Source organism: Pelodiscus sinensis, chromosome 21, assembly GCF_052426305.1.
Source record: "Pelodiscus sinensis isolate ZL-2025 chromosome 21, ASM5242630v1, whole genome shotgun sequence".
Lineage (NCBI taxonomy): Eukaryota > Metazoa > Chordata > Testudines > Trionychidae > Pelodiscus > Pelodiscus sinensis.
In genome coordinates, this window is record NC_143072.1 from 14,246,803 (window position 1) to 14,262,985 (window position 16,183).

The 16,183-nt window shown below is 46.0% G+C and overlaps 1 protein-coding gene across 4 annotated transcripts in view; it reads left to right on the top strand.

Moving 5' to 3' along the window:
• Nucleotides 1–16,183, top strand: part of PITPNM3 (PITPNM family member 3) — a 526,934-nt gene that overhangs the window by 157,741 nt on the left and 353,010 nt on the right. For all 4 annotated transcript variants that reach the window (XM_075904890.2, XM_075904888.2, XM_075904887.2 and 1 more), the window contains exon 2: nt 8,292–8,387. In XM_075904890.2, coding sequence (XP_075761005.1) covers nt 8,292–8,387 — 96 coding nt within the window. The remainder of the gene's footprint in view (nt 1–8,291; nt 8,388–16,183) is intronic.

Below are 16,183 nucleotides of genomic sequence, written 5' to 3' on the forward strand. Positions count from 1 at the left end.
GTTGCAGAAAGAAGACTTGCTACTTTCTAGGAAATTCATCACAATATTTCTTCCAATTCAGCCTGTTCAGACTGAGCTAAAGAGGAAAGCAGAAAGTAAAACATCTTTAGAGCTCTCCTTGCCAGACCAGATTCTGTCATCAGAGCAGAAATGTACATGGGAAGCTCCTTTGTTTAAACCAGGAGTGGTCAGGTCACATATTTGGGCCAGATTCTGCTAATTCCTTCACAAGCAATAGCGTTGAAACCAGTGGGCTCACCTGAACAGTAAGTAGTGCTGTAGCACGTTAGAGATTAACAAAAGTACATACAGTACCATGAGTTTCGTGGGCAAAACCCACTGCCTCCGATGAGCTGGAGAAGGGTAACAGGAACCCAGAATTTATAACAGAAAAAGAAAGGGAAAGAAAAAAAAAAAAGGTATCTGTCAATTATAGGATGGGTACTAAAGAGGCTGATTAAGTGGGCTGGAATTGTCCCATAATTAGCTTTATAAAGCCAACCTTCTCTGCATTTTATACTTCATTTTTATGTCAAAAGCGAACTATGGGGCACTTTGTCCACTTAATTAGCCTCATTAGCATTGGTCCTGCAATTGACGGTTACTTTTTTTTCCTTTCCCCTTCTTTTCCGTTATAAATTTTGGTTTCTTGTTATTCCTCTCCAGCTCATCTGATGAAGTGGGTTTTGCCCAGAAAAGCTCATGATACTATACTAGTGCAACCCCCCCCTCGCTCTGGGGGTAGGTGTCTGGGCTGGTGGGAGGGGACAGGAGCAGGCTGAGGGCAGAGTGTCTGGGCAGGGGGAGGGGACAGGAGTGGGATATGGGTGCAAGGTCTCAGTGGAAGAGGTAAGTAATGGGGCTTGGCAAGCAGCCCTGGCTCCCCTGGCTCTTCTCTCCTCCCAGGGTGTGTCTAGAGTACATCTCTCTGTCGACAGAGAGATGTAGATTAGCCACATCGAAATTGCTAATGAAGCAGGGATTTAAATATCCCGCGCTTCATTAGCATAAACATGGCCGCTGCTTTTTTCGAAACGGAGTTTTTTCGAGAAAAAACCAGCAGTGTAGATGCGGATCTGTCTAAAATAAACCCTTTTTCGACAGATCCTGTAAACCTCATTTTTTGAGGAATACAGGATCTGTCAAAAAAGGCTTTATTTTCAACAGATCTGTGTCTAGACTGCCGTTTTTTTCAGAAAAAAACCCCTCTGTTTCGAGAAAAGCAGCGTCCATGTTTATGCTAATGAAGCGCAGGATATTTAAATCTCTGCTTCATTAGCAATTTCGATGTGCTTGATTTGCATCCCTCTGTCGACAGAGGGATGCAGTCTCAATGTAGCCCCAGCTTTTCCCTTCCAAGCTTTCTCCGGTTGGCACTCCCCCCCGCCCTGGCTGATCCCGGTTCTCCCCCGGCCACTGGGTAGGGCTGGGCTGTAGCATGCCAGCTCCCATCTCTTCGTCCCCATCCCTGGCCGTCTGGAAGGGCCAGGCCAAGGCCCCAGTTGCTGGGGAGGGGAGGGCCAGGCCAGGGCCGTAGGCAGCCCCAGCTCTCCACATAGCCCTCCCCAGTGCCCAGGCTGGGAGTGGGTTGGGTTTGGCTCCTGTGGATGCAGAGTGATGTGACATGGCTACCCCTCTTAGACTTCTGGACAGTAAGGTGCTTTTCTCTAGAGCTGAGCAAATAGTTGATTTTCCAGTTTGCAGGCAGTTCTGAAAACTAACAAAAATCACTTGGACCTAAACCAAAATAGAAAAAAAAAAACAGAATTTTTTAACAAATTGAAAAAAAAAGTTAATTTTTTTTAGGGAAATGAATGGGCAGTGTCCCCTTTTCATCCCATAGCCTACATGTCAGCACACTCACCTGGCAGGTGGGAGACTCAGGTTCAAATCCTTGTGCCAGAGCACGGATATGAATCTGAGACTTTAACACCACAGGTTGGCACCCTAATCCCTGAGCTAGCTATATAATAAGAGTCTAAGAATGTCACTTGGCATCTCACTGTGAAGTCTACAATTGCTGTTGGGTCAGCGTGAAGCAAAGGAAGCAGGTGCAAGAATGATGAGAGATCTTTGCTTGGAATAACACCAGGCTGAATCATCAGAGGGTTTCATGTCTGTTACTGAACAGTGTTTAAGTTCTCAGCCACCTTTGGCTTTTTTATGTAAATGAATTTACAAATTACACCCATGAAACAGCAAGGGCTTTCAGTTCCCCAGGTTACCACCATCTCCTTCTCCTTTGTTTTTGTGGTACCACTCTAGTGCCCTTGTAAATCTGGCCTGAAAAGGGGTGTATGTTCAAAACTATCCAGTGAATTCTCTTCAAGTTTGTGGATCATTTTAATCAACCTGAAACCGCATTTTTCAATGCATAAAATCACTGAACCAAAAAGTTTTGCCCAGCGCTACTACTCAGTACACATAAGGGAATCAAAATCTGGCCCTTGGTTTTAAAGAACAAGTTTTCCAAAGACTAAGCCTTTTAGAAATATTCCAATAATTTATTTATATTCCACTGGGAACAGTAATTGAAAAACAAATAGACTTTCTCCCTCAGTGATAGTAACCAAAGTCTTGAGCGACTTCAGATTCATCTATTTCCCTTTTCCAACTTTATAGAGATACAAAAATAGCTGCAGATGGCACATACAGCATGAAGTATACTTATATCTACTTTTGATAATATAAGGGAGTGTATCTCAACAGGTAGATTACATCCTTCAGGGAATGGCATTAAAGGTAATCGGGGGTTGTGAGGTGCTGCAAATCTTATTACAATTGAATGCAAAGAAAATCTCATTTCCCACAGTCAGTCCCCATCTTTTAAGGTGAAGTGTTCTGTCAGTCTTTTGAAATACACAATTATAGGCTTATCATTGTTATCACCAATACACATTTTATTATTCTTACAGTAAACACTTGCTAAATTGAATGTTAAGGGCACCCCCTGTCAACCACAGTACTCAGAGTTACGAGGAGTTAGGGAAGTTGTTGTGAGTTTCTCCTCTCAACCTCTTACTGTGGGGAAAGCGCTGAAACTTGCCTTAAATTACCTCGACTTCAGCTACGTTATTTATGTAGCTGGAGTTGTGTACTAAAAGCTGGCCTGCCCCCTGTAGTGTAGATCTGGCCTGAGTGAGGGTATGTCTACACTAGAAAGTTAGTTCGAACTAACGGACGTTAGTTCGAACTAACTTTCCTATGCGCTACACTAGCGCTCCGCTAGTTCGAATTTGAATCGAACTAGCGGAGCGCTTAGTTCGAACTAGGAAAACCTCATTTTACGAGGACTAACGCCTAGTTCGAACTAGCTAGTTCGAACTAAGGGCTGTGTAGCCCTTTAGTTCGAACTAGTGGGAGGCTAGCCCTCCCCAGGTTTCCCTGGTGGCCACTCTGGCCAACACCAGGGAAACTCTATGCCCCCCTCCCGGCCCCGGACCCCTTAAAGGGGCACGGGCTGGCTACGGTGCCCGTGCCAGGTGCAAGCCTGCCAGCACCCAGCTAGCAGACCCTGCACCTGGCACGGCACAGAGCCACCCACCCGATGCCTCCCAGCCCACCCCCTCTTGCCGGGACCAGGCTGGCGGCTCCCGGGAGCTTGCCCTGGACCGCAAGAGGCGGGCACCTTCCTGGGCTAGTGCGGACATCGTGGACCTCGTCCACGATCTCCGCACTAGGCACAGGAAAGTGGCCGTCTAGGGCAGGAGAGCTGCCAGCCTGGCCACCCAGGAGCAGGTGTGCATGAAAATCAAGGGGGTCCACTGAGACCCCCGACCCTGAGCCCTGAGCTTACAATGGCCGTCCTGGGTCAGACCAAAGGTCCATCTAGCCCAGTAGCCTCTCTGCCAACAGCGGCCAACCCTAGGGACCCTGGAGGGGATGGACCGAAGACAATGACCAAGCCATTTGTCTCGTGCCATCCCTCTCCAGCCTTCCACAAACTTTGGGCAGGGACACCACTCCTACCCTCTGGCTAATAGGACTCCATGGACCCAACCTCCATCACTTGATCTCACTTCCCTTTAAACTCTGTTCTAGTTCTAGCCTTCACAGCCTCCTGCAGCAAGGAGTTCCACAGGTTAACTATTTGCTTTGTCAAGAACAACAACTTTCTCTTACTAGTTTCAAGCCTGCTACCCATTCCTTTCCTTTGGTGTCCTCTAGTCCTTCTTTATGGGAACTCAGGAAGAACTTTTCTGAATGCACCCTCTCCACCCAACCCCTGCTTTTAGAGACCTCTATCCTGTCCCCCCTCCGTCTCCTCTTTTCTAAGCTGAACAGTCCCAGTCTCTGTAGCCTCTCTTCATCTGGGACCTGTTCCCAACCCCTGATCATGTTAGTTGCCCTCCCCTCTCCCAGCCTTTCTCTTCCCCTCTCCCACCTCCTTTTCCCAGTCTCCCCCAGTTTTTTTCAATAAAGACAGAGTCAATGTTGGAAGAAACATTAGCTTTATTTTGTACATCAATAAGAAGGGGGGCTAGGGAAGGGCAAGTGGAAGAAGGTGAGGGAGGAATGGGGCACGAGCCCCCGATGGGGAGGACTGGGCTGGCTCTGCGGGCTTCTGGGGGTGGAAGCTCTCCTGCAGCCCCCCAATTACTCCCTCTCCCCAGATGGCAGCCTGCGGCAAGTGCAGCCGGGCTGATGGCCGAGTGGTGTGATGTGCCCAGTGTGGGCACTCAGGGCACTCCAAGCCAGAACTTCTTTGCAAGCGGGGCACCCCTTAGAACTGTGTGTCCGGGGTGGGGGTGGGACCCTTTAAGCGCAGCCCTCGGCTAGCCTGAGACAGTATCTCCACGCTCTAAGTCCTCCTTTTATGCCCTGCCGGCACTGCTTCCGGCCAGCCCTGTTCAGAGTCCACTCAATGTGGACTTACTAGTTCGAACTAGCAAAATGCTAGTTCGAACTAGTTTTTAGTTCTAGATGCGTTAGTTCGAACTAGCTAGTTCGAATTAACTAATTCGAACTAAGTTAGTTCGAACTAGCGCTGTAGTGTAGACGTACCCTGATACAGTTACACCAAAGTAAGTAGATGGCCTAAACCAAGCCTAAGTGTGATTGTTAAACTGCTGTGCTGTGTCTAGACTCTCAAGTTTTTCCGCAAAATCATCTGCTTTTGCGGAAAAACTTGCCAGCTGTCTACACTGGCCACTTGAATTTCTGCAAGAACACTAACGATCTCATGTAAGATCGTCAGTGTTCTTGCGGAAATATTGTGTTGCTCCCGTTCGGGCAAAAGTCCTCCTTGCACAAATAATTTGTGCAAGAGGGCCAGTGTAGACAGCACAGTGCTGTTTTGCGCAAAAAAGCCCCGACGGCTAAAATGGTGATCGGGGCTTTTTTGCACAAAAGCGCGTCTAGATTGGCCATGGACGCTTTTCCGCAAAAAGTGCTTTTGCGGAAAAGTGTCCTTCCAATTTAGATGCTCTTTTCTGAAAATGCTTTTAACGGAAAACTTTTCCGTTAAAAGCATTTCCGGAAAATCATGCCAGTGTAGACGTAGCCCTGTTGAATGACCAACTTCCCTAACAGGGATGGAGGGAACCATTAAAGCTCTGAGGTGCATTATGCTCCGAAGAGTAACTCATGAATAACAAGTTCTCATCCTGGCACATCCTAATGCAGTGGTTTGAAGGTTATAGAGACAGTGAAGCAGTGCACCATATTACTACCTTTGCACTGTTCCCACTGTAATTTTGAGATGCTCAATTATATGAACTTTTCAATGTTTATGAATCCCTCAGTACTCAGTATGTAAAATATGGGTTCCACCCCGTGTGAGTGAAGAAAAAGGTGGAAAGGGGGTTAAAAAATTGAACTATCATCATACTATTCATGAAGTAAATTCTCAGCAAAAGTCCTACAATCAGACTACAGCACTAAGTCACGCCTCTTGCTTTGAAACGCTTCTGTCAGATCAGTGGCAATAATGTCATTGACTTACATTAAAGTGAAAAGGACAAAGGCCTTTTCTGGGAGGATTTGATAACAGCACGGAGGCTTATTGATTCTGGCCACACAGAAATGAAGATAACAACTAAGCATTTTAAGCTTTTTAGCTGCTTAGGCATTGGCTAAGTGGGTAGCTCTGCTCTTACATTATCCCATGATATCACATATCTGTGATGACTGTGGATTTCTCTGAGGAGTCCAGTCTTCACCATCAACGAGATATGTCAGTTGTCGCTAATGAGTACCAGAAAAGTGATGTCAATCAACCAATCAACTAAAGATGAACAGAGTTCAGATCAAAAGCCAAATGCTTGATTGGCCCAATCTCTCTATCAAAGGCCATACCAAGATGCGAGAAGGGAAAAGGACTTGGTTTGGCTTTTACATTCCCACCATGTTACTGAACACGAGGGTGGGCTCTTTTCCAAGGTCTGACATTGACTAGTGGGGTGATTTTGGTTGAGTTGATTTGCCAGTTTGTGCCTTCATCTTGCTATTTGTAAAATGGAGATTGTGATACTGACTCCTTTGGAACACACTTCAAGATCTGTGGATGAAAATCTCTTATTACAAGAGGGAAGTATTATTATTAGGTAATGATAAGGTTTGCCAGAAGGCCCCCAATTAAGATGGGCCAGTTGGCATTTGCCAGCAAAGTTTGAATCCACCTATTTTTTGTACTTACTAGGTGAATAAAACTTAAGGAGCTGTTTTATTCTCAAGTAGATTCTCATGAAAAGATTAATTTAGTTTTAAAATGATCATGACCCATTTCCCATTGGCCCTCCCATTGGTTGATTAATGCATGGTTCAGTTCTTTTATAAACATTTTTTACATGCTTTCCTAAAGTGTTATGTAATTTTGTCATAAACACGTACCACACACCGTCATATGACACAAACTGCGCATATAGCTTCATGTTTTCATAACAGTGTAAGGTTGTACAATGTGTTTGGTCCGAGCTAGATGGATGTGACACTGTTATTTAGCTCTCCCGGAATACTTTGGCCTTCTTATCTTCAAATGACAAGCTTCTGTCAAAAGCTACAAGAACATTTGTTAACAACAAAGAAAACAAAGCTCTTTGATGTTCATTTGAGGAAGGCACTCGGTGAGTGGGAAATTCAGTAGTTAATGTTGCAAATCTGCAAGCCAAACAGAATGGTGCATCTCCGTAAGAACTATGGATGAAATTCATTTCTAATGTGAGCTGCTCCGCTGTCCCTAGGAAATGTTTCTTTCTGCCTTTAGCAGTATTGGCACAGCTTGTGGGCAAGTTGGAATGTAATGGTCTGACAAAAAGCAGGACAATGTAGCACTTTAAAGACTAACAAGATGGTTTATTAGATGATGAGCTTTCGTGGGCCAGACCCACTTCCTCAGATCAAATAGTGGAAGAAAATAGTCACAACCATATATACCAAAGGATACAATTTAAAAAATGAACACATATGAAAAGGACAAATCACATTTCAGAACAGGAGGGGGATGCAGGGGAGGGGGGAAAGGAAGGAAGGTAAGTGTCTGTGAATTGATGATATTAGAGGTGGGGAGAGTGGGTATATCCTTTGGTATATATGGTTGTGACTATTTTCTTCCACTATTTGATCTGAGGAAGTGGGTCTGGCCCATGAAAGCTCATCATCTAATAAACCATCTTGTTAGTCTTTAAAGTGCTACATAGTCCTGTATTTTGTTTCAGCTACACCAGACTAACACGGCTACATTTCTATCACATGGTCTGACAAGTTCAACTGAGTGGAATTTTTCTTTGTCTCTTAACTCACTCCATGCAGTGATAGCATTGCACACTGAGGATGCATCTGCACAGCAGGGCTTAACTCAAAATAAACTACGCAAATTGAGCAACGTGAGTTGCGTAGCTTATTTTGAAATTGTCAGCATCTACACAGTGCTTATTTCGAAATAGAGCACTCTTCCTCCGACTTCCCTTATTCCTCGTACAATGAGGGTTACAAGAGTCAGAGTAAGAAGTCCTCCAGCTTGACATTATTTTGAAATACCTGCCTGTTGTGTAGATGCGGACTAAGTTATTTCGAAATAACACTAATTATTTTTAAATAATGTTGCTGTGTAGACGTACGTTGAGCTTGAACACAGTGTTTGCTTTAATTGTTCTAATTCAGATGATTTTGCCAAAAGTATAATTTTTGCTGCCATCCTACGCATTTTGAGTGGCCCTCTCGCTAGATTAAAAAAATGTGAATTGGCCAAAATGAGTCTCTCTCACAATTTACGAGGACTTAGACTTTTTTTTTCAGCATGATGTGCAGATCATCATTCCATTTTGTTCATGTGAGTTTGTCTTTATTTCCAGCTGGTTCACGCAGATTCAGTGGCACTCAGTGGCATATGCAGAACATCATTAATGACTCCGTGGAGAGCTCAGACGATGAATTCTTCGATGCAAGAGGTATGTACAGCTATCCTTCCTCCTCCCTCCCACCCTCTCCACCCCCAAAATTTTATAGTACTAATATAAGTAACTACATTTGGATTTGCTTTTTAATCTCCTACCTGCTAGGTCAGTTTTTATAGACTTATTACGACTTTGCAGGAGAGAGGATCTTACGTAGGTGCTTAAATTACACACTTCATGTATTCCTATTGATATCAATGAGGCCACTTATGGTTGTGTGTAAAGTAAAGCATGTATATGAAAACTTGCGGGATTGGAACCTAAAAGCCAAATCCTGAGGGCCCTGATTATCTAGCTCAGTGTTTCCTGACTGGTAATCCTCGGAATCCTGGGGTTCCACGAAGCGAAAGTAAGGGTTCCGTGAGAACTTGGCACTCCTTCACCCCCTCTTAAAGAGACAGAGCCTTTGCAGTGGGACTCGGCGTTTTTTTGTTTTTGTTTTTTTCTCGACAAATATTACCCTGGCAACCCTAAGGGTCCCTTGAAATTCTTTCAAGCTGAAAAGGGTTTTGTGGCCAAATAAAATTAGGAAACACTGATCTAGCTTATCAGCTAATTATCTATTCATAGTGCACCTATCTACAGAGCATCACTGCACACACAGCTCCTAATGAAGTCCATGGGAGCCACAAGTACTCAGCATCTCTGAAAAATCAGATCCTCCATCTTTACTCTAGCAAAACTTCCACTGAAGTCAATTAGAGTTTTGTGAATGAATGAAAACTGCACAAATAGAGCTTCAGGATCTGAGCCTAAATGAATGTGCTCAACTGGTTAACCTGAAGTGCTACCTTCTTCCTGCAACCTCCTGGGGCTCTTAAAAAGACCTGGAACCATTTTTGCTATGGAATACTGGGCTGTCTTCCATACCATGCTAGGGAATTTTTGGGTTGAGCCAAATTTGGCTTGTCTACAGGAAACTGAAAGCTGTAACAACTAAACTGCAGGCTTCCCTTGTTTCCCTTCCCCCTTCTGGGTTACACGAGAATGTGAATGTGTCATGGTATATGCACACCCTGTCCTATGGGATGCGGGCACAGAGAGGTGTGGATGCTGCCAGCTCATCTCTTGGTTCATAGGCAATCTACAATGGTTCATCGCTCTGAGGCAGTGTGGCCTATTGACCTGGGTCTGTCTAGTAGCCCCTGGGTGCTGGGCAGTGTGGCCTAATGGCTAGAGTCAATAACACAGCCTTGGGGAACAGGGCAGCACAGCCTCATGGCTTGAGTCTCAAGTGTTTGGGGCCACAGCTCCAGTAGGGGGCCCCAACCCAGGGTCCTATCTGTGGAGAAATGATCCACCACACGCTGAGCAGGAAATCCCATTGCAATGCCCTCCCTGGATCACTTCCTTCCAATTCTGGTGTTAGGGTGATCCATGTGGTTTCAGGGTCCTCTGGTTCTGTAGAACCAGTCTTCCCCTGAGGCTCCACTGGCTCTGGAGGCCTGATGTGGTCTCACAGGTCTCTGGCTCCCATGTCTGGGTTACCCATGGAGCTTCTGCAGCAGATCTGTCCTCTACAGCATCCAGCCCAGATCTGCTCCCTTTTATACTGCCCCTGCACTTGGAGCACGCTCAGTTGGCCGGAGGGGTGGGAATTCCTCTATTCACAGGCTATGTCTACACTGTAGGCTTCTTGTGCAAGAACAGCTGTTCTTGCACAAAAACTTGCGGAGCGTCTACATTTCATGCGTGTTCTTGTGCAAGTAAATTTACATTAAAGCATCAGAACAGAGAGCTTCTTGTGCAAGAGTTATTCCTCTCCTCATGAGGTATAAGCCCTCTTGTGCAAGAGCTCTTGCGCAAGAAGGCAATGTGGACGGGCAACAGGGCTTTCTTGCACAAGAAACCCCTGTGGCTAAGATGGCCATCAGAGGTTTCTTGCGCAAGAGAGCGTCCACACTGCCATGGACACTCTTGCGCAAAAGCACATGGCAGTGTGGACACGCTCTTGTGCTAGACCTTTTGCGCAAGAACTCTTGTGCAAAACAGTTATTGTGCAAGAGGCCTGCAGTATAGACAGCCACAGGGTTTTAAGCCCTTCAGTCCCAGTGCGTGGTATGCACACCCTGTCAAAGCATGTTTGAAATAATGAAGAAACAACAACAACCCTACAGGACAAAGCTAAAATATCCAAGGACTGGTTTTGAAAGCACAAACATTTTTCTATGTGATTGCTTTGGGCAATGATATATTCAGCAGGCTTCTTTTGATGGCTTCTTTTTGCAAAAACATTCAATGCTTAATGAAGAAAATGGATATTTTATTTCTAATGGCTGAGATTGTTAAATTTCCCCATCTGTTAATATGTATAGTATGGAGCTGACATATTTCAAATGCTTCCACTCTCAGCTTGAACGTGGCTTCTTTTCAGCAAATAGAATTAATCTTCTTAACTTTCAGGGTTCTAGCCTCATTATTGTGTGACTGTTGAATGTCTATAGATGCCTGGTGGTGCTGCAAAAGTTAATAGGTGTTTGGGGTAGTACCCATGCATGCATGTTTAACTGCTTTGTGTGCTGTCTTGCTAGAAAATACCATAGTTTAAAATGGGTTTTCTTTTCCTTGGTGGGATTATTGGAGAACCAGCCTGTATTCAATAGAGAGCCACCTGGTGGGTTTACAATTGACATATGTTTGAGCTGAAAGCCAGTATGAAGGAGACATTTTGTCAGGTTTTTTTTGGTTGTTTGCAAAATGTAAGGGAGAGAGAAAATGAAAAAGCTGTTGCAAAGAAGATGATAGTGCAAAATATGAAAATCTGCCATAAACTTGGGTGCTGTAGAGTAGTTAAATGGGGTAGGCAGTTTGGCAAATTTAGGAAAAGGAAAATCCAGGCACTTTTTTTTTTGAATGATCAGTAGGGTATCTTCCCTGTGGGTATGTCTACACAACAACATTATTTCAAAATAACTAGCATTATTTCAAAATAATTTAGTCCACGTCTACACAGCAGGCAGTTCAACATAATGTCAAAATATTGACAAGTTGGAGGACTTCTTACTCCAACTCCTGTAACTTCATTGTACAAGGAGTAAGGGAAGCTGGAGGAAGAGTGCTCTAATCTATTTAGAAAATTGCTACGCAATTGACATCGCTCAATTTGTGTAGCGTATTTTGAGTTAAGCCTGCTGTGTAGACCCACCCTGTATTAGACTCTGATCCCAGTTACACTGGTGGTTAATCCAGAGAAGCTGAGCAGGGGAGCTATTGTGATCTCAGTTATGTCAACATAAATCAGGAATATAATTCTCCCTACCATTTGTTGTTTCATTATTTTTATTTACACACACACACACACACACACACACACTTACCCGGTGTTGCAGGTGTCCGGTATTGACCTGGACAGTCTGGTATTTTCGCCTCCTGTCCGGTAAAAAAAACCCAGAAAATACCGGACATTTTAGGTGTCTGGTATTTTCTGTTTTTTTTTCCCTGCCAGGAGGCAAACATACCAGACCTGGCAATCCTACGATACACTCAGCAACTGGGCCCGCCCCCAGATCCTCTGCTTACCTGGTTCTGCAGGGAAGCTACCTTCTAGCTCAACCAAGAAAACAAGATGTCCACCAACAAAAAGCCTAAAGGCCTGAGCAAGGGGAAGCAATGCCTTCCCTGGATCTTAGTGCTCAATCTGTCATCTTCCTATCCCTATTCTTACTCTGCATTAATTTAAAGGGTCCATGCTGTTTTAATGCTGTTTTATTTTATTTATTTATTTTTTTGCGTGATAATTCTTGGGATCCTTCCCCCCCCCCCCAAAAAAAAAACTCCCCTCTTCCTTTCCCCTCAACAGAATTTTTCCCTGGTGGGTTTTTTTTGCAGGGGGAGGGGTATTCGGTATTTTTGGTTAAACCATCTGGCAACCCTATCGGGGAGGAGTTAAGGTTGGGAAATGAGGAGATGCTCTTGACAGCGGAGCCAGTGTGTGCGTGTGTGTGTGTGTCTGTAGAAAGAGGTAGCGGGGGGGTGGGTGGAGAATCCTCCCACCTCCGAAATTCATAGGAGGGCTGCTTGCTTTTTTCCTTTCTGTTCATGTCAGGAAGTGAGAGCAAAGTGTACAGCTTGTCTGCCCCTTGAGTGTCCCAGCCATAGTGAGGAATGCAGCAAAATGTGCACTTTTCCTTTGTTCCTTGAGGAAGGGGAAAAGCCAGCAATATTCCCATGTGGATGGTGGGGGAGGGAGGAGAGAGAGTTTCAGGCCTCCCCCACCTTCCCTAAAGGGCACCTGGGGAGGTGCAAGTTTCAGGGGGTAGGGCAGTCCTAAGCTGGAAGGAGAGACGTGTCTCCAGCCAGCTCATTTCACCTGCCTGGTGATTGTCTCTCTTTTTTTTTTTCTGTATGCTCCAAACAGACATCCAATATATTCTCACTCCCCCAGTCCCTGTCCCCAGTTAGCTGCTGTTGTATTGCAGTTCCTTCAGGCAGCTGGACATGCAGCTCTTCTCCTCCACTTCTTACTACCATCCCATCCCATCCCAACAACTCTAGCCAATTCTTCTCCTTCCTGCTCTGTTCTGCCACTCCTTTTTATATGACCCTGATTGGTTGCTTCCTGTGAATCTACTCTAGCCTGCTTGGAGGACCTCTCCAGTGCTCCCTTCCTGGACTGGGTGTGGCAGAGCCCTGAGGTCTCCAGCAGGGGGCCTTTGGGCTTCATTCATACCTTCATCCAAAATATCTTTTAGTGGATCATCTTCTGTGGGTGAGAGACACAAACTTTGGAGCTTATATAGCCTTCTTCTTAGGATGCTTTTCTGGAGTAAGTTATTGGGCTGACTGAAACTGACTGGGGAATCTGTTTCCCTAATTCTCAAATGAAACTTGTTCACACCATAAGTAATTACTGAAGATAGAAATGGCCCCTTAGTAGTACAAATAACTTACAGCTGAAGCTCAGACAAGCTGTTGATAATGCTATTTGCAATTTCATCCAGACGGATACATATGTCCTCTCCCTTCATTTTATTCAGAGTGCAGTCTCTGGAACAATTTTTTTTTGTATCCCTGACCTCTCTGTTGTAATACTAATATTATTGTGTGCTAATGAGAGCTCCACTGTTTGGGGTCTTTCCTGACTCCCAGAAAAATGCTTAGAGTTGCAGAGGTTTCCTCTGTGCTTCTGTAAATTAGATTTAAAATATTACTTGGCTATTCCATAGGGCCTTCCATTTGAAAATCCTCAAATAGTTTACAAATTAATGAATTAAGTGCCACAATGCCTCTCAAAGGTGGATAAATACTATCTATTCTCTTATATCTATGGGTTAACCAAGCCGCAGAGTGATTACGTGACTTGCCTGAAATCACATACTACATTTCTGCTGGAATTGCGGCTAGAACCAGATCTCCTGACTTGGAGCTTTGCTTTAGCTGCACAACTAGGGTTTGTCTAGACTACAGGGTTTTGTCTACAAAAGTGGACTTACGACTCACTGCTATGCATTCCATCTTTCCCAGTCTTGTTTAGACAGCTAGGAGAGGACAGTGTTAGCTAAAAAGCAACAACCAAGTATGCAGAAATTTGAATGCACAATTTCATAGAATCCACCCAGAGCCTGTTAAAATCAATTAAAAAAGTCATATTGCATGGGCAGCAGGTAATGTTGGCAGTGGCAGTGGCAAAGCGAGGGGTGTGTGTGGGCAGGGGCAGTTGCCCCCGGGCGCCACACTAGGGGGGCACCAATTTAGTCCCCCTCCGCTTCCCCTGTCATCCCTCGACTCACCTGCTTCTCATCTGCCTGCTGCCACTGGCTGGAGTCTCCTCCTTGCCTCTCTGCCCCCAGCCCGATCCTACTCCATCTCCACCAGCGGGTTACTGTGTGTGGGGACCCGGCCCCAAACTGGAGGGGGCAGGGGAAGATGCGGTACAAGCTCCCCCCCTTCTCCCAGTGTTGGGCTCAGTTGTGCACCAGGTTTAGGGCCCCGCCGCAGTGGGAGAGGGGAGAGGAAACAAAACAAACCCAGACCTTTCAGGCCATGTCTTCACTACAAATGCCAGGAACAATCAGTTCAAAAGGTTGGAGACAATAAGTAGATCTGCTTTGAGGCAGTGGCCTCTTGTAACAGGGGGTATGTCTACACTACCCTCCTAGTTCGAACTAGCGGGGTAATGTAGGCATACCGCACTTGCAAATGAAGCCCGGGATTTGAATTTCCCGGGCTTCATTTGCATAAGCGGGGAGCTGCCATTTTTAAAACCCCGGTGGTTCGAACCCTGTGCAGTGCGGCTACACGGGGCTCGAACCAGCGGGGTTTTAAAAATGGCGGCTCCCCGCTTATGCAAATGAAGCCCGGGAAATTCAAATCCCGGGCTTCATTTGCAAGTGCGGTATGCCTACATTACCCCGCTAGTTCGAACTAGCGGGGTAGTGTAGACATACCCAGGGTGTTCTACCTCTTTCAGGCTAAGTGGCGGGGACGGCCTGCAGCTAGTCAGCCGAGTTTGGAGGCAACCCACCCTAGCTCCAAGTGAAGGGCCCTTGGCAGCTCCCGCTGCCCCAGGCCCCTCCGCCTCGTCTCACTCCTCCCTTCACCCCTTCCTCCAAGCCCAGCCCTTGCTTCACCCCTCCCACCCTCTCCCTCTCTCCCTCGCCAGTCGCATCCCTTCCCTGGAGTGACGTGAGTTGGAGGATTACCAAGGGCTCTGGCATGGGGTGGCAGCAGGACTCAGGCCATGGCACTCACTGCAGTGGCTGGAAGCAGAGTGCCCTGGCCTGGAGTCACCGCGCTCTGCTCCCCTGGGCTCTGCATCTTTCAGGCTGAAGCTAGGTTGCTCCACGTGCCCCTGTCATGGTGAAGCGGAGCAACGTGGCTGGGAGATGGGCAGCGGACCGGAGCAGGCTGTTGGGTCGCTCTGCTTCCTGTGGTTGCCATGGTGAGTGTGGGGGGTCCCAATGTCGGCTGCTGCCCCTCGCCGGGCCCCCCAGGTAATTTCCCAGGAAGCCATGGGACTTATCCATAGAACAGTTGAGGTGCCATCCTGGGGGCCCTCAAAGCATGGGACCTGGGGTGGTCACCCCGAACTGCTCTCTAGGGGCATGTGTCAACTATGTTTTTTTTTCCCCGAAAGAGGATATGCAAATTCCTGAGGAATTCGCATATCTTCTTCCGATCTCACTTTCGAAAGAGTATCTTTTGAAAGCGAAAGTAGTCTGGACACATTTTTTTCAGTGAAAAAACTCCATTTTCGGGAAAAAAAAAACCACGTAAACCTCCTTTTTTAAGGAAGAGCGTTTTTTTCGAGAGAGGTTTTTTTTTCCAAACCTCCCCTCCCCCGTGTCCAGACTACTTTCACTTTCAAAAGATCCTCTTTTGAAAGTGAGATCTGAAGAAGATATGCAAATTCTTGGGGAATTTGCATATCCTCTTTCAAAAATTCTACGTAGTCTAGGTGAGACAATGCCAGTAGCTCAGCATGGCTGCAAGCAGGGATGTTTGCGCTGTGGAGCCGGCATTGTCACCTGCCGGGTAAACAGATAGGGGAATTTCAAGCTTTTTGAGGGTTTTCGGGGGAGGAGGAGCAGACATCAGTTGAGCTGGTGTCAGAGCAGCTGAGCTGGTTGCTAGAATGACGACTGGGGGGATATCCTGGGGTATGTCTAGACTGCATCCCTCTGCCGGCAGAGGGATGCAAATTAGGCAGGTTGACATTGCAAATGAGACAGGGATTTAAATATCCCATGCCTAATTTGCATAATATGGCTGCCGCGTTTTGCCGGCTCAGCACTTTGTTGGCAAAAAGCGGCAGTCTAGAGGGAGATCTGTGGAGAAAGAAAGCCTTTTTC